General features: G+C 37.7%; 2 protein-coding genes across 3 annotated transcripts in view; one reads left to right on the top strand and one right to left on the bottom strand.

The window, feature by feature from the left end:
• nt5dc1 (5'-nucleotidase domain containing 1) overlaps window positions 1–6,636 on the bottom strand; it is a 103,758-nt gene extending 97,122 nt beyond the window's left edge. The window contains exons 1-6 of one of the 2 annotated variants that reach the window (XM_030127954.1): window positions 6,210–6,633; window positions 3,793–3,884; window positions 674–745; window positions 453–562; window positions 269–348; window positions 79–160 (exon numbers count right to left, since the gene is read on the bottom strand). In XM_030127954.1, coding sequence (XP_029983814.1) covers window positions 79–160; window positions 269–348; window positions 453–562; window positions 674–745; window positions 3,793–3,884; window positions 6,210–6,566 — 793 coding nt within the window. In that variant the 5' untranslated portion in view covers window positions 6,567–6,633. Of the gene's footprint in view, window positions 1–78; window positions 161–268; window positions 349–452; window positions 746–3,792; window positions 3,885–6,209 lie in introns of both variants that reach the window. The other variant, XM_030127953.1, reaches the window with a different exon arrangement.
• Window positions 6,637–13,534: 6,898 nt separating this feature from the next.
• frk (fyn-related Src family tyrosine kinase) overlaps window positions 13,535–22,099 on the top strand; it is a 38,195-nt gene continuing 29,630 nt past the window's right edge. The window contains 2 exon segments of the mRNA XM_030127960.1: window positions 13,535–14,125; window positions 14,128–14,149. Of these exon segments, the coding sequence (XP_029983820.1) occupies window positions 13,753–14,125; window positions 14,128–14,149 (395 nt within the window). The 5' untranslated portion in view covers window positions 13,535–13,752.

Genomic DNA, 22,099 nt, shown 5'->3' with positions numbered 1-22,099 from the left:
AGCATGGGTCCTTAAGGAGAAGCATAATCCAGAAGCAATAGGTACAGTAATCTAACTAAAAAGAGACCAAGTCCATACCTTTGAAAGCAGATGTGTTGTAATTGTGATCGATGGCGGCGACCATGTCTTTCCAGAAGTCAGAGTTCACCTCATTTCCTCGCTGTTCACAAACACACAGAAGCATATATCATGAATTTGCTAAAGACAGATTGTGCTAAAAAACGTGCTTATCTTTTATGAAACAATATCTTAATTATGAAACAAAGACCTTATGCAACATGTCCACAACTCTTCCGCAAAGAAAAGCCCCAGGTAGGTCAAAGTAGTTGTCATAGAAATAATATTTTGCTGTAATGACAAAAGCAAAAAGTAGTAAATTAATTAAATCTAAAAAGGTAAAGATGCAAATAATTAGCTTTTGGAACACTACAGTTTGTTATATAAATCCATACCAGATCTTGTGAAGGAGGTGTTGAGGCTGTTGAAGTGCTTCCACTCCCTTTTCGGACCGTAGTGCTTAATGATCTCCTCTGTGCTGAGATCATTAGTTCCATGTGTTGCTCTAATTAGACAAAAATACAACAATTCGATCAAAACCCCTGAAAAAACAACCACTGCTGTGACAGAAGGACTTCTGGAATGTTTTGGACATTTCATAAAGTCAGGATCATACCGCAAGACAGTTCCATCTTCAGCCAACTTCACCAGGTTCCCATCCTCAAGATCAACCACCAGCCCTTTGAAACTGAGCACAACCCACACAATATGAGAAAAAGGAAATAAGTAACTGTTGTTCCTCTGCCTCTGTCTCCACATCTCAGGTTCAGGTAGTTCCTAGAGCAGGACTGTCAAAATCATTTTAGTTCAGGTTCCATATTCAGCCCAAAGTCATCTGTAATTGATCTGAACAATAAAATAATAACAAAATTACCTATAAATAATGTTAGCTCTAAAATTTTCTCTATGTTTAAAGTGAAAAAAGTAAATTTACAATATGAAAATGTTTATATCTACAAACTACCCTTTTTTAAGAAAAAAATGTGAATATGAAAAACCTGAAATTTCTTAAGAAAAACAAGAGCAATTTTAACATTATGTTGCCTCAGTTTTTCATTTACACATGTGCATTACAACTTACCAAGCCCAGTGGATCTACAAATACACAAATCATTTAGTAACAGGCATTCATTTTTCTTAAGACATTTCAGGTTGTTCCTGTTGTTCCTTTATTGTGAGAGGACAGTTCATGGAATTTTACTTTTTTTAAAGACTCAGAATGATTTTTTTTTTTTTTTTCACTTTATGCAAATGTACAAAACATGCTGTTGTCATAAGAAATTGATCCTAAATGAAACACAGGGCTTCAGCTATGAGGTTAAACTACAAGTGTGATCAATATTGGATAAAAATGTTTAAATGATATGTTTTAATGAACATAAATATGTTGTGAAACGGGGACAGCAGTTTGCATCTTTGTTCAGTATCAGAATAAAAGATTGAGTGGAACTAAAACACTACAAATATGCACATAAATTTTTATTTAACAGACATATTACAACTGAAGTGATATATACAGCTAACAGCAGAGCATATTTGACAAATAACTGGATTGGACACAACCTTTCTATATTTTTGCACTGTTGAATAATTAGCTCCTACACATTCACAGAAGCAAAAAAATGTTGTTATTAAAGTTAATAGTCCATTTACATATATTACTCCTTTTTAGGTTCATTTTATATTGATTATATATTTATATCTCTTTTTCTACAAGTGATACTGAAATTTGGTCAACAGTTCCATAAAATACAGTTCTTAAGCTAAAAAATTAGCCTATTTCAGAAATGACAGGGGAAACTTTAATTATAACGCTGATGTTTACTTTCGCTTGATCTCACCCTGTTACTTTAGCTTGTATCAGTGCTAGCAGTTAGCGACAAAATATAAAAAATAAAGCATTGATGAGAAAACAAAACAACACTTACATCAGCTATATATCAAATGGGTATTTCTTTTCAGAGATGTCGGTGATCAGCATCGCTCTACTTCTAACTGTACTTTAATTTTACAATAGGGCCACAACGACTATTTATGGTTGACTAGCTGACTGCACAATTAGACAACAACTAATTTAGCAGTCAGTGGGTCGTTATTGATGACATCGTGTGTATCCCACGGCATGCAATGTCACACTAACCCAGTGGTTCCCAACCTTTTTTGGCTCGTGACCCCATTTTAACACCACAAATTTCTGGCAACCCCAGACATTCAAAACAGAGACTTTTTTTTTTTTTTTTACTAAAATTAATTTGTTTTTGATCATGTAATAGTTTGCTATACTATGTTGCAAATAAACATTAATTTTAGATGACATTTAGTCTATATAATGTATATTTTTATGGACAGAGGCAGAAAAGTCAGGTGCAGATTATTGCACAAAGTGAGAATTGGATTTTCCTTGGTCAGGATATGTACAGTCAGTCCAGCTTGGATTTACAAGGCTGACAATTAATACTGAACAAACAAGAACTCAAACTACAAGTCCCTCCATTACCTGGCCCCTCCCTATCTTACTGATCTCCTTCAGCATCACTGCCCCACCCACCGCCTAAGATCAGCCAATACTAACCTCCTCACTCCCACCACAAGGACAAAGCACCGGACCTTGGGGGACCGAGCCTTCGCTGCAGCCGCCCCCACCCCCACTCCCACCCCCACCCTTTGGAACTCACTCCCACAAAACATCAGGAACTCCGACTCAATACAAAACTTCAAATCACTACTCCAAACTCACCTGTTCAAACTTGCATTTTCTTGAGCCCCTTTCTTTTCTCTCTGTTCTTTTTGTTTTGATTGTTTGTGAAGCGTCTTTGAGTGTCCAAAAAAACGCTATATAAGTGTGATGTATTATTATTTATTATTATTATTATGAATTATGAAAGAGCTGCAGCATCTGAAACCAACCACAATGAACATTTGAAAGATAAACAGTACCACAGTGCTTCAGTTTCAGCTTCAACTTTTGTCATGTCTTTTATGTACTGTGATTGTCTATGTCAACTCACCATATATTTTTTATTAGTAAGTTTTTATTTTTATTTTTATCAACAACTAGAAATTTCAGGCGACCCCATTTGAATTTCAGGCGACCCCACGTGGGGTCCTGACCCAAGGTTGAAAAACACTGCACTAAACAATAGTCAGTTGAAGAAGCTCTGAGTGAGACATCTCACTTTTACCAAATCTTTGATGCACTGACAGCACATGTTCTAGTTAAAGGAAAGAAACTGTATTTTGTTGCTGCAGTGAGTATAAATAAGAGTCATTGTTTGTTTTTTTTGCCGTTCATAATCTGACTCATCAACTAGTCGTTAATGTAGTTGATTACTATTTAACTACTGAAATGGTGATTAGTTAGAGCCCTACTTTTCAATAGCGTAAACATTATCACATCCCATCTATTTTATACTGAGGTTAATTTCAGCAATAGGACATGCTGAGGGATGACAAGAATTTCCATGTTTCTTTCTTCAAAAGAGGTCCTCCAAATATTCAGATTTTTGTTTGAGCTTCTGGGTTTGTTTTCTGATGACACAGATCATATCTTAAGTGCCATGTTCAGTAGTTCAGGTTGGGGCAGAGAGAAAGTCGGATTTTGCAGCCATTTGTGCTGGATAATGGTCTAATTATACTTGATCGAACTAGTGGCTAAGTGCATGTTCAAGGACAGCAGATTGTATTCTCCGTAAGTATGAACAGCCTGACTGTAGTTTCCTGTTGCTGCTGACTCACCAGAAGTCCCATGTGGCTGGAGTGAGGTTCAGGAGGTCCTTGTCATAGCCTTTATGTTCCACCAGGTACCTGGCGAAGCTCTCATAGATCAGCTGCAACATGAAACCACAGATACCATAAGATGCAGTAATAACAGCGATGGGAATAATAACAATATGTACATGTGACATCCTTGAATGTGTCAACACTGATTAACCACATGTAATAAGTTCACATGCTAGACTGTGGAGCCTCTTAACATCATGGCCATGGGTGACCTCTGTTACATGACTGAACTAATATAGAAAGGAGAATACATTTAATTTGACTGGAACTGAAATGATTAACGCTTAATCATCTCAAATCGATTGAAAATGTTTTTTGATTACAATTGCCCTGAATCAAAGTTTCCTAAATTTCAATGCTGTTAAACATTGGTTCTGCTGTTGTGTTTCACTCGGACGCTTATTGTGACGCACATGACAACACGAACAACATGGAGAGTAGCTCAGAGCAGACAAGGACAAAAAGGCAGAAAATGTCTATATGTTGACTTTTCTACATTAGAACCATCACTTACTCCTTTAAACTTTGAAGCTTTCACACAAACATTAAAAATATTAGTGGTTTTTTTTTTCAGTTGGATGTTAGTTCCGTGTTCAGTTGTTTATAAGTTGGATCCAAGTGTATTGAAGACTGCAGTGACCTAACGTTTGTAGATGTCATTGGACTTGTTTGCTGTTGTTCATATCTATATTTTTATACTGTATATACTTCTATACTGTTGTTGCTATTTCTACATAGTTATTTTTTATGTATCCTTTTACTTTTATATTTTTTGTGATTGATGTTTCAGCTGGTTCTGGAATTAAAGACAAGCTGTTTGTCATTTTCAGACACATCTGTTTCACATTTTTTTTCTGTTCTTTTCCCACCTATTCAATGAATCCCTTAATTGAATTGAATCAAAGAAGATAATCGATAGGTTAATCGATTATAAAAATACCTGATGGCTGCAGCTCCACTGTGATCCCTCAGATGTAGTCACTAATGGTAAACTAATAGTCATCACAACATTTAATTACACTGTGCAAAACACTGGAACTGTATATGCACTGGGCTGTAGGAAACCCTTTTGCATGACTGCATCTGCAAATGGAGATTTCTGGGAGTAAATAAATAAATAAATAAGATCAACTGATCTATGAGTTTGTGGGGGAAACCCTTTAGGATTCCCTGAATGTGATCCAGCCAGACTCAGGCTTCTGTCTGAACGTGAGGATCATGCACTCACCTGTGAGTCACTGGCGCAGCTGAAGTCTTTGATCAGTGTGTGTGTGTGTGTGTGTGTGTGCGCGCGTGTCTGTGTGTGTGAGGCCCCAGAGGATGTAAAGTCATGTACAACAGCAGATTGATGTAAACATCTGCTGATGTAAATGGGTCATTCCATCGAATGGGTGCCATTTGCTTGTTATAACTCTTCCAAATTAAACTTCATTTTTTATCTTTTTTCAACACTGAATCTAATAGCACACATATTTAACTATTCAAAATGTGTATTGGTCAATCTCGGGCAACTTTATTTCATTTTTTACAAGGTTTTTAAGCAGAAGATGATTGCATTTTTCTCAGTCCTGTTACCAAAACTCATGAGACATTTAAAAAGCACACTTAAAAGCTCGTCAACGAATTCCTTTTGTTTTCCTCTCAACAAAGTGTTTATCTTAAAGAAATGGTTGGTTACATGTTCAAATAATTAATATTTGTGACTAAAAAAATCATTACATATGCACGCAAGTTGTATTTTTCTTAAAACTGCAAAGTCATTTTTTCATTTTAAAGGAGACCCAAACCTCAAATTTATCAAAATTTTTATGATGCAGTTCATTAAATACTTGGACAAATTATGGACTACACATAACTGAAAATATCTGGTGGTTTATCTTTATTTTTTAGAAAAAGTTATTTAGTAACAGGAATGAACATTGGGTAACAGGAATGTGTGTCCATGTGAATGAGTGAGTGAGTGAGTGAGTGTGTGTGTGTGTGTGTGTGTGTGTGTGTGTGTGTGTGTGTGTGTGTGTGTGTGTGTGTGTGTGCGTGTGTGTGTGTGAGGCCTCAGAGGATGTAAAGACATGTATGAGCATCACTGTCGACGTCCAACCTGTGAGTCACGCGCTGACTGCAGCATCAGGACCATCGCATTACCGACTCCACGTCCCCACATCCCCGCGTTTAAACCCACTAACACGCCTTTCCACGGACACCAGAGCCACAGTTACCATGTGACCGCGGAGCTTATCGACGGGGCCGAGCTATTTTTTGATACCGATGTGTTGCGGATCGAAGCCTCCGGTTGTGAACCGGAGCGGACACACACACACATACACACACACACACACACACACACACACACACACACACACACACACACTCACCCTGGAGGTCTCCTTCAGATGGTACCGGCACAGTGTGTGGTCCAGGTCGAACCCGATCACATCACAGTCCGACAGGCTGAAGTAGCCGCTCATTGTAGCCGAAGCAGGGGCTGAAACCGCGGGGGAAGCACCGGCAGCCGCCGTTCCTCCACACACATGAAGTTGTGCACAGCAGCACAACACAACTGGCTCTGTCAATGTCACTGACGGAGGAGGCGGATGAGACTGCGGACCGGAGCCCACTGCACGGCCCGGTGCCGACACGACCGGAACCCCGACCGAACACACACACCCGTCTCCGAAAGCACCACCGATTATTCGACTTAAGTGAACGGTAAACGTCAATGAGTTGCACATATGGAGTCACAGGGTAAACTCATGTGAACCAGAGGAGGCAGCAGAGAGACAGCACAGGACTTCCGGGAGGACGGACCGTAATGTGTGGAATAGAAGAGCACATAAGGACTACCGGACACATCTGCACCGACACACAGACAGTTTAGCACAGGGGGCTCAAACATGCGGCCCGGGGGCCAAATGCGGCCCGCCAAGGTTCCAATCCGGCTGAATTCATCCAATCCAGATGAATTTGCAAAGTGCAAAAATTTCACAGATTCATTTTAGTTCAGGTTCCACATACAGACCAATATGATCTCAAGTAATATCCTACAAAAAATAATGACTCCTTATTTTCTTCTGGGTTTGATGTGGAAAAAAATATTACATTATGTCTATAAATAATGACAACTTCAAATTTTTTGTCTTTGTTTTAGTGCAAAAAAATAACATTAAATTATGAAAATATTTACATTTACAAACTATCCTGTAACAATAAAATGTGAACAACCTGAAATGTCTAAAGAAAATTAAGCACAATTTTAACATTTTTTCTGCCTGCTACAAAGTGTTTAGTGTCTTTGTAGATCCCATAATGCACATGTAAAAATGATAAGTTGAGGCATAATATTTTTAATATTGCACTTTTTTTTCTTAGAAATTTCAGTTTTTTCAGGTTATTCACATCTTTATTGTTTGGATAGTTTATAAAAGTAAGTATTTTCGTAATTTAATGGGTTTTATTTTTTTTTCACTAAAATTTGGAGTTGTCATTATTTATAGGTTATTTTTAGGCCTGTGACGGTACGTTTTCAGTTTTCAAAGCCACGGTTCGTTGTTTTTTTTTTTTTTTTTTCAGTTCAGTACGGGAAGAAAGAAAACCCCTCAAAATTCATGCTTTTATGAATTTTTTAACATTTTTCCCACAATTTTTGGAGTCAATAGAATACAGAAAAACAGGAATAATATAATTCTGCTGCTACAAATCAAATAGAAAATAAAATAAATTATTAATATTATCAAATGTATTTTAAACATTAGTATTGCACTTTTCCCTGAAAGGTAGTTTCGAACAAACAAGAGAAATCTAATCACAGTTCTGTCAGTTCACATTCTGCATAAAAATAGAAAAAAAAATTCCACATGAATTGCAACATTAACAAGAGGGTAAACTGGTGTTCTGTTTAAACAAACTGAAGAGAAACTTTGACAACACAATGAACCAAATTATTTATTTTAGGACAGAGAACAAACTGTTTAGGACGCTGTGTATATTTGTGTGTGCCTGTCCGCACAGGGGATTTTTTTTTTTTATTTTGTCGGAGCCGGGGGGGTAGGGGGGGCGTGCAGTTATATACCTGGGGGTGCGGTCCATAACTAACGTAACGAACGCTGTCGTGAAACGAAACTGAAACTTTACATACTTCTAACATTCTATTTATTCCTCTTTTATACAGCGTGCGTGATAGACAGACAGACAGACAGACAGACAGACAGACAGAGCTAGTGTAAGTGTTTTAGAACTACCGTAGTTCCTAGGGGCCAAACAACGTCTGTCTTATTGACATCTGTTTCCTCACACCATATTTGTTGTTTTTTTTTTAACCTTATATCAGCTGCTATTTCATATTTTGGGTCAATGTGTGCGTCCTTCCATATGTCCATGTGAAACTTGCGCGGATTTAAAGTTCCACATTGAAAAACGTCTTTCATTCCTTTTTCTTTTTCTCATCATACTGTGCCGTTTCGGTACAGCTGTGTACCGAACTGAACAGGTGCGTACCGAAATGGTTCGGTTCGGTACGTGTACCGTTACAGGCCTAGTTATTATGTCATTATTTTACTGGCCCTGAAAGAAAATGAGTTTGAGACCCCTGGTATAAGGAAATAAAGTATTTCATTGCTGCTGCAATATTTGTTGAATATTGAATGTTATCAAACTTGTGCAATCTAACTGGTGTCACCAAATTCTTGTTAAAGAAAAGAAAATGCCTTTTGTTGTATTTTTTGTAGTTAATAATCTGTAATATAGTCGGTACAGTCGCTGAAGACTAGTTGACTGTTTAAATCACAGGTGTCAAACATGCGGCCCAGGGGCCAAATCCAGCCTGCCAAAGGGTCCAGTCCAGCCCTTGGGATGAATTTGTAAAATGCAAAAATTACACTAAGATATTAACAATCCTTTTAGTTCAGGTTCCACATTCAGACTAATATGATCTCAAGTGGGTCAGAACAGTAAAATCCTATTGTAATAAAAAAGAAATAATGACAGCTCCAAATTTTTGTCTTTGTAAATTTAAATATTTTTCATGTATTTACACTAAAATAAAGTATAATTTCACAAAAAATGTGAATAACCTGAAATGTCATAAGAGAAGTAAGTACAATTTTAACAATATTCTGCCGATTACTCAGTGTTTTGTGTAATTGTAGATCCACTGTGATTTATAAGTTAAACAGTCCATTTTAAATATATTATCATGTCTATTCTGTTGTTTTTACCTGTTATTTTTATTTCACTGTTTTTAAGTGTACAGCTGGTTTTATGTCTCTTTTTAATCCATTCTTGTATTTTAGTCTATTATTTTGCTTTTTATTCTTCTGTACGACAGTGTTTTAATTGTACAGCTGTTTTATGTTTTTAATCTATTCTTGTATTTTTCTTTCATTTTTGTTTTTTCCCCAGTAAGTCGCTTTGGAAAAAAGTGTCTGCCAAATGCATAAATGTAAATGTAATGTAAGGTATAATAAACATGTGTAAATGATAAACTGAGGCAGAATATTGTTAAAATTACACTTATTTATTCAGTTTGTTCATGTTATTCACATCTTTTGAAAGGATAGTTTGTAGATGTGAACCTTTTCATAATGTAAATTTACTTTTTTGCACATAGAGTGAGAAACAGAGAAAAGTTTGGAGTTGACATTATTTATACATTATTATGTTATTATTTTACCGGTTCGGCCCACTGCAGATCAAATTTTTTTAGGCAATCAAAACTACTGAAACTCACGGACATTGTATCTTAACAAGCAGCAATAATCATGTACAAGGCAAAAAACAGACAATTACCAGAAAATGTCCAAAAAAAGTTTAGATATCAGGAGGGAGGTTATCAGTTAAGAGGGGAACATAACTTCAAAATCAAAAACAGGACAACAGCCTTAAAAAGTTTTTGTTTATCTATTCCTGGTGTTAAGATATGGAACAATCTAAGTGAAGAGCTCAAGCAAAATCCAAATATTAACCAGTTCAAGAAAAAGTACAAAAATATTTTGTTTAGCAGTTATAATTGATAATTGTCATTACTGACTATTTTCCTTCACTCATTGATATGGCATAGGGATTAGAGGCAGAGAAGCCTATGGGAATGTATATGTGTATGTATGCAACAGTGCAGGGCCGGACTGAGACTCATTTTCAGCCCTGGAGTTTCATACCTCAGACCGGCCCACTTTAGATCACGACCGATTATTATTAAAATCATGCAATTATAACCTTACATGTTAGGTCTACACACTGTTCTGCAAAGCCTTCTAATTCAGTGTATTTTCAAAAATATTTCCAATTCAGCGCAAGTAAAGGTTGCTTCACAATGTGGATTTATTTCAAAAGTGAGTGCACACTGACATCTCCAACATTATTATTCCTCACAACACAACAATAACAGAATCTATATTTTTGATCTTATAAGTGTTAACATTTTTCAAACCTTTAAAATGTTTGAAATGAAATGAAAGTATAAAAAAAAAAAAAAAAAAAAAAGCTTGCTGCACTTTCTAATAACTATTATTTTTGTATCCTCTGCAACAAAAGATTTCCATCACAACTTACTTGCGGTTTGTTCCATCGATGCTATTGAAAACTTTTGGTATAGTGATATTAGGGGTTTGATGAGGATGATAAGAACAAAATATGTGTATCCTGTGGCTGAGGGTGAGCAAAGCAATCAAAGCTAACAGCAGACTCCTCTTCATCTGTGTCATTAGTGGTTCAGGGTTGTGCTGCTGAGCTGCTCCTCTGTCATCAGTAGACTCTGCTCTCCCTTTCACACTTCCTCCAGTTTCTCTAGACTCGTCTGCACCTGTATCACAATAAATAATAATATCTACAGACATTTTGACTTACTTAACCAATTCAGATATTTACATTGGTAAAATATGCAGGCTTATTTGATATTAATTTAAGCTATTGCCTTTCAGTTGTGGGCTTTGTGTATTTACTGTTTCACTTTTAATAATAAAAAATAAAATAGGTCAGGACTATGGTTTGGGTCTAGAAAGTGGTTTTACTGGAACTGATGCTTGTTCACACAGTCTGTTCCAACAGCTCACCTTTTCCTTCCATCCTGACAGGAACAATCCCCTCATCACTACTTGCTCCTGGCTCTGCTTCTGACACTAAAGCACAGTTTAAAAATGGTCATAATTCTCAGCACAAATCTTCTATTTTGCAAAGCCTTGGTGTCAGTTTCATTCATGTAGTGCTGAATCCTGGAGCATCTCAGAGCACCTTTCATACTGAACAGGCCTACACCATACTCTTCAAATGGAGCCTATTTATTAATAATCTTCCCTCTCTGAGCAGTCCTACCTGCCCACTCTGAACTTGTGGGCTCATGGCTGGTGTCTGCTGCTGGATCTGCTTTCTGACTCTGAGGAGCTACAAGACAAAGTTTCCCAGTTATGGGGCGTTGTATCATACTATTATTTAAATTACATAACGTTATGTTACACGCCACAATGCCACACAATTCACTGACTCGATAATTAACTAACTTGAAAGGTGGTTTACGCGGTTTCGTCCTTATTAGTTGTTTCCAACCGGGAGGTCGTTTTTGTGAAAAAGTTGCCGATTTTGTCACATTTGGCTGCGTTTGCTTCCAGAGCTTTCCTCTTTTTAATTCTTGTCTTCTCTACACCACCTTTGCTCTTTCTATTATCCATGTTTCAAACAGCAAACACAGCTGACCATCCACAGCCTGCAGAGCACAGATGGTATATGCTCCACAGCTACAGTACAGAGCTACTAACCGTATGCAAGGAGATGTTACACCAGGTCACGGTGTGTCCGCAAAAAAAACAGGAAGAAAACAAACAGTTTGCTAGTAGAGGGGGTGGGGCCCAGGAACAGCGGCTGCAGATTACGTGATCAACTCAGTGCTATGACTGAACACCGGCCCCTAAAAAATAAATAAATAAAATATTAAATACATATTTAAAGTGAACTCCGGCCCTCGCGGCCCAAATATTATACCGGCCCACTGGGAATTGTCCCGGTCCTCCCGATTAGCCAGTCCGGGCCTGCAACAGTGTATATATAAATTTGTACATGTATATGTAAGTGTACGCGCATGGTATTTGTGCATATATGCATATATGTGTATGTATGTATATGTAGGTGTATGTGTATGTATATATATATATATATATATATATATATATATATATATATATATATATATATATATGTGGATGTGTATATGTATGCATGTGCACGTGTATGTATGTATATGTGTGTGTGTGTGTGTGTGTTTTATGTATGTGTATGTATATGTGTGTGTGTGTGTGTGTGTGTATAGATAGATAGATAGATAGATAGATAGATAGATAGATAGATAGATAGATAGATAGATAGATAGATAGATGTGTACGTACATAGGTGTATATATGTATGTATGTGTATATGTATGTATGTATGTATGTATATATGTACATATTGTTGGTTTAGACAAAGGGGTGAGAGCTAATTAGCTGTGCTTCTTCTCATTCCTTTTCGAATGTGACTTTTTTCTTTTTTTTTTTTTTTGCGTATATCATTATTTTATGCTTCCTTGAATTTTCATTTCTATATTATGTTGTGCAAAGAAGTCAAATAGTAGTAATCAGGAAGCTTGTATCATAGCCATATTCGAAACAAATCAGTTAAAAAAAAAATTAGCTGAATGTGGCCCCTGAACTACACTGAACAAAAATAGAAACACACCACTTTTGTTTTTGCTCCCATTTTTCATGAGCTGAACTCAAAGATCTAAAACTTTTTCTATGTACACAAAAGGCCTATTTCTCTCAAATATTGTTCATAAATTTGTCTAAATCTGTGTTAGTGAGCACTTCTCCTTTGTCCTTTGCTGAGATAATCCATCCACCTCACAGGTGTGGCAGATCAAGATGCTGATTAGACAGCAGGATTATTGCACAGGTGTGACTTAGGCTGGCCACAATAAAAGGCCACTCTAAAATGTGCAGTTTTACAGTATTGGGTGGTCCAGGGGGGTCAGAAAACCAGTCAGTATTTGGTGTGACCACCATTTTCCTCGAACAGTCTTCTTCATGAATTCTCTGAAACAGCTTTGGAGATGGCTTATGGTAGAGAAATGAACATTCAGTTCATAGGCAAAAGCTCTGGTGGAGATTCCTGAAGTCAGCATGACCAGTGCATATTCCCTCAAAACTTGTGACATCTGTGGTATTGTGCTGTGTGATAAAACTGCACATTTTGGAGTGGCCTTTTATTGTGGCCAGCCTAAGGCACACCTATGCAAAAATCATGTTGTCTAATCAGCATCTTGATCTGCCACACCTGTGAGGTGGATGGATTATCTCAGCAAAGAAGAAGTGTTCACTAACACAAATTTAGACAGATTTGTGAACAGTATTTGAGAGAAATAAACCTTGTGTGTACACAGAAAAAGTTTTAGATCTTTGAGTTCAGCTCATGAAAAATGGGAGCAAAAACAAAAGTGGTGCGTTTATATTTTTGTTAGGTGTAAAATGAGTTTGACCCCCCAGGTTTAAATCGTCATTAGTTCCAGCCCTAGTGGGCAGGTTGGGTTTCTCCTCCCTGTCTCTTAGCTGAGGTGCAGTTCTCCTGTGCTGCCGCCAGGGGTCGTGGTTTTATGTTAGTACCGTGGCCGCTCCCCATTCCAACAGGTGCAGGTGATTGGCACAGAACACCTGAACCATGACCTGAGCAGAGGCTCCTGCACCAGGAAACTTCACAGTCAGCTCAGGCAGTCCAGGTGGAGGAACACGGCTGTTTTAAGGATTATTAAAATGACGGAATGCGGATCGGGGGCACACACCGGGGGCCTCTGAGACTCCAACACACACTTCTTTCTTCATTCCCTTCAGAATGAGCTGCTGTGATTAAGGAGGCATTTTAACTTCTTTTCTTTGTCTTTTTTCTTTTCTATTTTTTTTTATCATGGATATCCAGAAAACTTTTGCTGCGTGTTGGGAGCGCTTTATGGCGTGTTTTAAGAAGCCAAATACTGACTCCGGGGGTGAGAATGAAAACAAACCCCCCACGGTGATAGTGAATCGTAATGTAACAGATGTCAGCGGGGGGGCGGACGTCCACGCGCGCCGGTCGCTCCCGCCGCTCCCCCCGGAGAACCGGACCAACGTGTACGTGGCCCTGTACGACTACTCCGCCCGGACCGAGGAGGACCTGAGCTTCAACACCGGGGACCGGCTGGAGGCTCTGGATAAGAGCGCCGGGGACTGGTGGTTCGCCCGGGCCCTCAGCGGGGTCTCGGCCGCCAAACAGGGCTACATCCCCGCCAACTATGTGGCCCGGTGGAGAGTATCGATGCAGAACCGTGAGTACCATCTGACCCAAACACCCAGGGGGTTCTGGATTTTCATGTTCGCCCATTTCCTGCTCAGATGTCTGGTTGAAATATTAGATGTTATCAGAGTGTACTTGGTTCATTTTACCCCCAACATAACCTCTGTCAGATCAATATAAAATAAAAATATTCAATCAAACACTCATATAAGTTGTTAGAATCCAAACATGATATTTGCAATCCTCAACAGGTTGTTTTTTGTGTTTTTTTTTTGCTGAATAAATGAAATCTGGGAATCTAGTTAATAATTACCTCTGACCAGGAAGTTGAGGCATTCCAGTTAATAATTCCTACCATGTCTTTAAACCACAAGACCATAAAAAAAAAAAGAAGAAAACTTTTACATAAATATAAGAATGAGGAAAAGCACTTGAATCCAGGACAGTAATGGCAGTGTTTAAAGAGAGAAATTTAGCTGCATTGTTTTGTTCTGTTCTAATTAAACCAAAGAATTATAGTTTTGTTTACAACCATGGGAAGAGAAGGAAATGCAAATGTGTCATGCCAGTGTTGTGGCAAGGCAGATTTATTTGTATAGCACAATTCATACACAGGACAATTCACAGTGATTTACAAAAATGGAAAAGACAGATTAAAAACACACAATTATAATTAAAACATAATCAATAAAACATAAATAATAATCAATTAAAACAAAGTAAAAGGTCAGAGTGCAGATAGAACCCTTTCAGTTGTTCTATGCACAGTTGAGCAGAGCTGTTTTCAGCCTGGACTTAAACACTGTCAGAGTAGAGGCCTGTCTCACGTCATCAGGAAGACTGTTCCAGAGTTTAGCTGTATAGAACTGAAACGCAGCTTCACCCTGTTTAGTCCTGATTCTGGGCACCAGCAAAAGACCAATCCCTGAGGTTCTCAGGGTGCGAGATGGTTCATATGGGACCAAGATGTCACAGATGTACTTTGGTGCTAGACCATGGAGAGACTTATAAACAAGCAGAGCTGTTTTAAAGTTGAGCAGAGCTGTTTTAAATGTTTAACATGTTTTGGAAAAAAATCTATCAATCAATCAACCAGCATTGCACTAAAACACTAATACTTTATGGCAGTGTTTTTCAACACTGGAGTTGGGACCCCATGTGGGGTTGCTTGGAATTCAAATGGGGTCACCTGAAATTTCTAGTAAGTGATTAAAAAAAAAAAAAAAAAAAAACTAATAAAAAATATATGGTGAGTTGAGAGTGACAATCAAAATCCATAAAAGACATGACAAACTGTGAGTCTGAAACTGAAGCACTGGTTCTGTTTATCTGTCAAATGTTCATTGTGGTCGGTTTCAGATGCTGCAGCTCTTTCATAATTCAGAGTTTGAGTTCTTGTTTGTTCAGTATTAATTGTAAATCCAAGCTGAACTGACTACATATCCTGACCAAGGAAAATCAAATTCTCACTTTGTGCAGTAATCTACACCTGGCTTTTCTGCCTCCATCCATAATAATATACATTATATACATGAAATGTCATCTAAAATTAATGTTTTTTGCAACATAGTATAGCAAACTATTACATGATCAAAAACAATAAATGTTAGCAAAAAAATGTCTCTGTTTTGAATGTCTGGGGTCGCCAGAAATTTGTGATGTTAAAATGGGGTCACGAGCCAGAAAAGGATGGGAACCACTGCCCTATAGACTTAACCCATAACGACCCATTGCTACTTCAGTGGTAGTTTCCAAATGATTTTTTCTCTATATTTAATCTTTAAATGATTTATTCATAAAATGTCAAATTAAAGTTAAGGGTTATCATATCAACTGCAGAGAAAATTGAAGAAGTGACTTTTTCAGCAAAGATATCAATAACTAAACATAAAAACAAGTGTCTCCATCCACTGTCATTTATCAGACTACATGAAAAAAGGAATTTTCTCTTCTTTTAGCCTTTCTTACGTGTTTTTTTTTTTTTTTAATAACCATTTATTATATAATGCCCTGCAATTTGCTTTTTTTTTTTTTTTTTTTTTTTAGGTATTTCCCTATATTTAACTAGAGCCCGACCGATATGGGATTTTTGGGGCCGATACCGATATTGGAGGCTAAAAAATGCCGATATCCAATATATTGGCCGATATCCGATATTGGCCGATAAACGATATATTGGCCGATAAGAACACTGATCTACACAGGATATAATAATCTTATATTAGATAATTGTGGACAGGTGGCTAAACAGTTGCATACATCTTTGTTTATCTCACAAATATATATTACACAACTTTAAAATGCAAACTATGCGATCACAAAAATAATTAGAGCAAAAAATATTACCACACAATTATGTTTTCACTTACAAATTTTGATGTGTCTGCCTCACGGCACTACAACTTCTTATGTGGACTAAGGACTAAACTGAGCATGTGCAGAGTGAATTAGGTGAGTCCTAAGTTGTTTCTGATTGGAGCAATTGCAAGAGTTACAACTGACCCGTGTTACAACTGTCCCCGGTCTCCCCTACACTATTAACTCACAGGCCTGCCTGCAGAATGAACCTGTGAGGAAGACAGGAAGTGCACGGACGATTCATTGGTCGGGCTGTATATTTAACTTACTGACAATGTAAATTATCAGAGTAAAGTCAAGGATTATTACATTAAAACAGAGTGAACTGAAGAAAAACAAACTTTTTCAGCAAAATAGGTCATTATCTGAACATAAACCAAGTGTCTTCATCCACTGTCATTGATTCAACTCCGTGGGTTTTACTGGTGAATCAATGTTGTTGAAAATGATGGTGTTTCCAAAGTTCACTGCGGAGCCTCTGAACGTCCAAATGGGTCCTATCTGATGACCATAAAAAGATGGCAAACTGCATTTTACACCAATTATTTACATGTACTGATAGGATGAGTGGATCATCAGGTATTTAACATCATCATTAAAAAATTACATCAGCAGATGGTTTTGGTCAGTGGTGGATGTTTAGGTCTTTAAGGGTTAAAATGTTGTTTTGTCTAAATATGTGAGGGGAGAGAAACTGGTTTTGCTAGTTTTGTTCCAGATGCTGTGAAGCATAGAGCACTGTGATGGAAAACTATTAAAATATTGTGTAGAATATTCAGAGTTGACTGATCGGATGAGCTTCTAACAACATCTACTTGACTGGCTCTCTACAGTTCTGTCTGGTATGTGTATGGTTTCCCTCTGACAGAAACCTGCTTCTGCTCAGCTGTGCTCAGGTTTTTCCCGTTACACTGAGGATATAAATAGACCGCATTCTCTTGATTCTACTGTAGGTATCACTTGTCACAGTTTCACTAAAGGTGACACCTTTGAAGACCTCATATAACGCCAGTTATGGATTAGATCCCCAAAATCAGAGGTCATCAACTATTTTTGTCACATGAGTCAACACTGTAGGGACTGGACTTCCAGATAAAAAAATAAATAATTAAAGAACAGTCAATCATAGTACACTATTTTCACTCTTTCACAAAATAGCTATTGTCGTCATTCGGCATCCATCGTCGTCGTCTGTCATCCGTCGTCGGTTACAACACTTTCAATTGTCTTCTTCTCTGAAACTACAATTCCAATTGACTTCAAACTTGGTATACAGCTTCTTTATGATGATGTCAACAAAAGTTAGTGAAAATATTTGGATCCGGATCTGATTCTGGATTTGGTGCCACTTTGAAAAATTTTCTCATTATAAGAGATAGGAAGTGGATCGATGCAATAACTCAGTAAATATTAATGATATCAAGTGTAAATTTCTACAGTCCAGCCCTGATGGGGAGATGACCAAAACATAATGTCCACATGCTGATCAGGATCTTCTTCTGGATCTGGGAACTTACGGAAAATTCAACATGGGCTCTTATGGGGAAAAAATTTCAATCGTCTTCTTCTCCAAAACTACAGTTTTGATTGACTTCAAACTTAGTATACAGCTTCTTTATGATGATGTCAGCACAAGGTATTGAAATTATTTGGATCCAGATCTGAGTCTGGATTTGGTGCGACTTTGAAAAATTTTCCCATTATAAGAGATAGGAAGTGGATTGATACAATAAATCGGTAAGTATCAATGATATCAAGTTGGAATTTTAATTTTTTACAGATCTGATTGGAATATGACCAAAACATGGGCTATTTCTGTAATAGAATAAATACACATAACTGGATGATAATAAATGGCATCTGGATACATTTCCCAAAGCTTTTAATTTGGCCGGTAAGCTACAGGGCTATTAGTCCTATTTTTAGGAGATCGGATCGGATTTAGTCACGAGATCAGGCCGATCTGGTCAATGCCCCCTTAAACAAACGTCCTGCCCCCTCAAATTAAAGTTTACAAAGGTAGGGAAAAGGAAAATGAGCTGCACAACAGCTAAGGGCCCCCACATAGTCGGGCATACTTCTGTCAGCACATACTCAAGTTGAACTCAATGCAGACCCAAACCAGACGTCCGCTGGACATGTCCACTCAAAGCTCACTTTTTACGACCACGCAGACTCCACATATGCGTACTCGGTGTCACACAATATAGGATGATGTAAATGTAGGAAATTGGTACACTTGACTATGAAACCTCAAACGTCCGCTCACAGTACACACACAGTGCGGCCGACTCTGTGGGAACCTTTAGAGGAATTAGTAAAGCATCTATAAGTTTCACGTATATTTTGTACGGTCGTATTATCTGCGCATACTCATTGTGAGGTACAGATGGTACAGAACACACCCCCATATAATCCCTGGATGGACTTGTCCATAGCCACGCTATAGCAGAGGTGGCATACATATGGCCCGTAGGCCAAAACTGGCCCCCCAAAGGTTCTAATTTGGCCCACAGTATGAATTAGGAAAGTGCAAAAATTAGGACAGTAAAGTTATTAAGAGTCAAAGGTGTCACACTTGTTTTAGTCCAGGTTCCACATTCAGCCCAACTGTGATCTCAATTAAAATAATAGTATAATAACCTTAAAATAATGACTTTAAATTTAAATCAAAATTTCATAGTAAAAAGTATCAGTATCCGATTGGCATCGGCAAAACTAATCATTAAAAAAATCGGATCGGAAGCAAAAAAATCCAGATTGGGACTTCGCTACTTAAATGTATAAAAAAGTGTGCCTTTTTTTGGTTGTTGTTTCATCTGGTTCTGGAATAAACAAGTTGTCTTTCATTTTCAGACATGTCTGTTTCACATTTTTACTGTTTTCACCTATTCAAATAGTCTTTTAATCAAATTGAAGAAAATAATCAATAGGTTAAGCAATTACAAAAATAATAGATGGCTGCAGCTCAAGACAATACATATCCTGGGCCAAAAAAGTCATGCACTTGAATATTTTGTTGGACCACCTTTAAAGCGGGGTACAGACATAAGGATTTTCTAAATCTGAAGAGATTTTTTATCTGTTCCATACCCCACAAATGAAGACAAAAAATAGAATAGAATAGAATAGAATGTCTCTATTGTCATTATACATATGTACAACGAAATTCAGGCATTGAACAGTTTGGATTGTACTGTGTGATGTGTGGTCCGATAATCTCAACACAGCACACCACACACATAACAATTGTGTTCCACCATCGATCTAGAATCTAGTCCTCCAAGCCAGAAATCTCGCATGATCTAACAAAAGCAAAGAAGAAACATAGCATGACTCAGAAGCAGAGTCCTGCATCTGGTCGGGTAGCCTGCAAAAACATGCGGGGATGGGGGGAAAAAAAAAAAATTTGCAGGTAAAATTAATGAAATGCTGACAGGTAGTGGGCAAGGAAGTGAAAAAATAAAAAGTTTGTGGATGAAAATTTGCAGGACATTTAATGACGATGATCATCTAATTTCACCATCGCTGATCCACATCCAGTTTATTTTATTGTGAAGTGAACGTCACCTCTGTTTACATCCGCCCACAAATGTCATTGAGTAGCACATATTAGAGATTTATTGATGGCGTGAGTTTTAGGCCAAAAGAAAGCCTTTAAAAGTGAGTTACTGTGTAGACAGTGTGTTCAATCACATGTCGGGTCGGGTTGTGGGTCTAATGTACATGGGTGGGTGTGGGTTTGGAAAAGTGGACCAGTGCAGGACTCTGCTTGGGAGTTGTTGGCTTTCCCTACACATGAAGATTTTTCGTTGGAAATATTGAACAAGTTTAATATTTATGATTGTCGGCCCCGACCCATTTCGGAGCCAATTATCGGGACAAATTTATGTTTATGTTTATGTTTATGCATTTGGCAGACGCTTTTTTCCAAAGCGACTTACAGGGGAAAACCAATTAAATCACTCAGTCAATCAAATTTTATTTATATAGCGCCAGATCACAAGAAAGTTATCTCTTGACATTTTATATATAGAGTTGGTCAAAACCAGACTCTAAGTCAATTTACAGAAACCCAACAGAATCCTCCAGGAGCAAACACTTGTGACTGGTGACAGTGGCGAGGAAAAACTTCCCTTTAACAGGCAGAAACCTCGAGCAGACCCAGACTCCTGGAGGATGGCCGTCTGCCTTGACCAGTTGGGGTTAAAGAGAGAGAGTAGAGAAGGGGAAAAAGAGAGAGCGATAGAGATAGGGACTGGGGGAGAGGGGGAGAAGGGGGGAGTAGGGGGAGACACATGGAGGCGGTTGAGGATAAGTGAGTGGTGATGATGAGGGCAGGGAAGAGGCCGGACCACCGCAGCAGGTCCAGAGATAATCGTGAAAGAATCTGTGGTTGTCCTGGGAAAAACCTTATTAGAATATTTAAAATGGAATGTTTGAAAGTGCTAGGACAGGAGGTGCTCTCGGAAGAGCTGGGTCTTCAGGATTTAAATTTAAAATTTAAAATTTACTCTTAACACACCTCAGACCACAGGATAATCTTATAGGATAAACTTATAAAACAAAAGATAATCTGGCGTTTGCTGTCCTTGGTCGGGGAGGGGGAAAATCAGGACAAAAAAAGCCTGATTATCTTGAAGTGTGTACCCCACTTAACTTTGTTTACAGCACGCATTCACCATGGCATCATTTCAGTTAGCTTGTGCAACAAACATTAATGTCCCAACCGACTGAAACCAACCCCAGATCATAACCCTGACCCCCCCCAAGCTTGGACTGGAGCACCTAAGCTACTCACTGCATCAGTTTGAGTTAAACAGCTTGTTATAGCTGAAACATAATAGTCTCTGTACGATTTTATCCAATGGAACGGTCTGAACTATTTACTGAGACTTGTTTTGGCTGCGCTGTGTTTTGGTTTAAACAGGGCCAGATAAACCAGCTCTAGGTCCTGATAAAAAACCTGATACCTCTTTGTCATCAACATGGGACAGGAGCCATTTTGGGTTTCACATCGTATCTTGAGGGCGAAAACGAGGGAAGGTCAGCATCTGGTCAAAAAAATGAAATTACAGTAATCTACACCAAACTTATATTTTTGGGTAGGTAATTTTGAGGTGTTTTCGTGAATGTTTGGAAAGTGACAGTGTTCTGCCATCATTCTGGTTTCATTTTATAAAGTCTCATAAATAAACTAAATTTGACTATTATATTATTTATGTCATATTTTAAACACACTGTCTAAAATTTAAAAATGCATGTATCAATGCAAAATACATTTGATTATAATGTTAATATTATTTGTAAGTTCTAAATATTGTAAAATGTATATATTGATAATTGAAACAAAAAATATTTAATCTGATATTTACTTTTGTTGTCCATCCGTGACGCTGTCATTTGTCAAAACTCCTGCTATTTAGGTATGATCAAATATTTTTTTTCCTCTAACCAACTGTTAGGTTGTTAAATAGAAGACTTAAGGTGTACACTGAATAAATTTTGGGATAAAAATGTTATAGAAACTTCACTTTGGAGAACTTTGTAATTCTTGAAAAAAATAGACGTTAATTTTTTTGTCCATCTGAGGCACAGTAGTTTTTGGTATTTTTCATCTAAA

This window comes from Sphaeramia orbicularis, chromosome 24 (assembly GCF_902148855.1).
Source record: "Sphaeramia orbicularis chromosome 24, fSphaOr1.1, whole genome shotgun sequence".
NCBI classification, from domain to species: domain Eukaryota; kingdom Metazoa; phylum Chordata; class Actinopteri; order Kurtiformes; family Apogonidae; genus Sphaeramia; species Sphaeramia orbicularis.
Note: the sequence above shows the minus strand (reverse complement) of the source record. Positions and strands in the feature narration are given on the sequence as shown.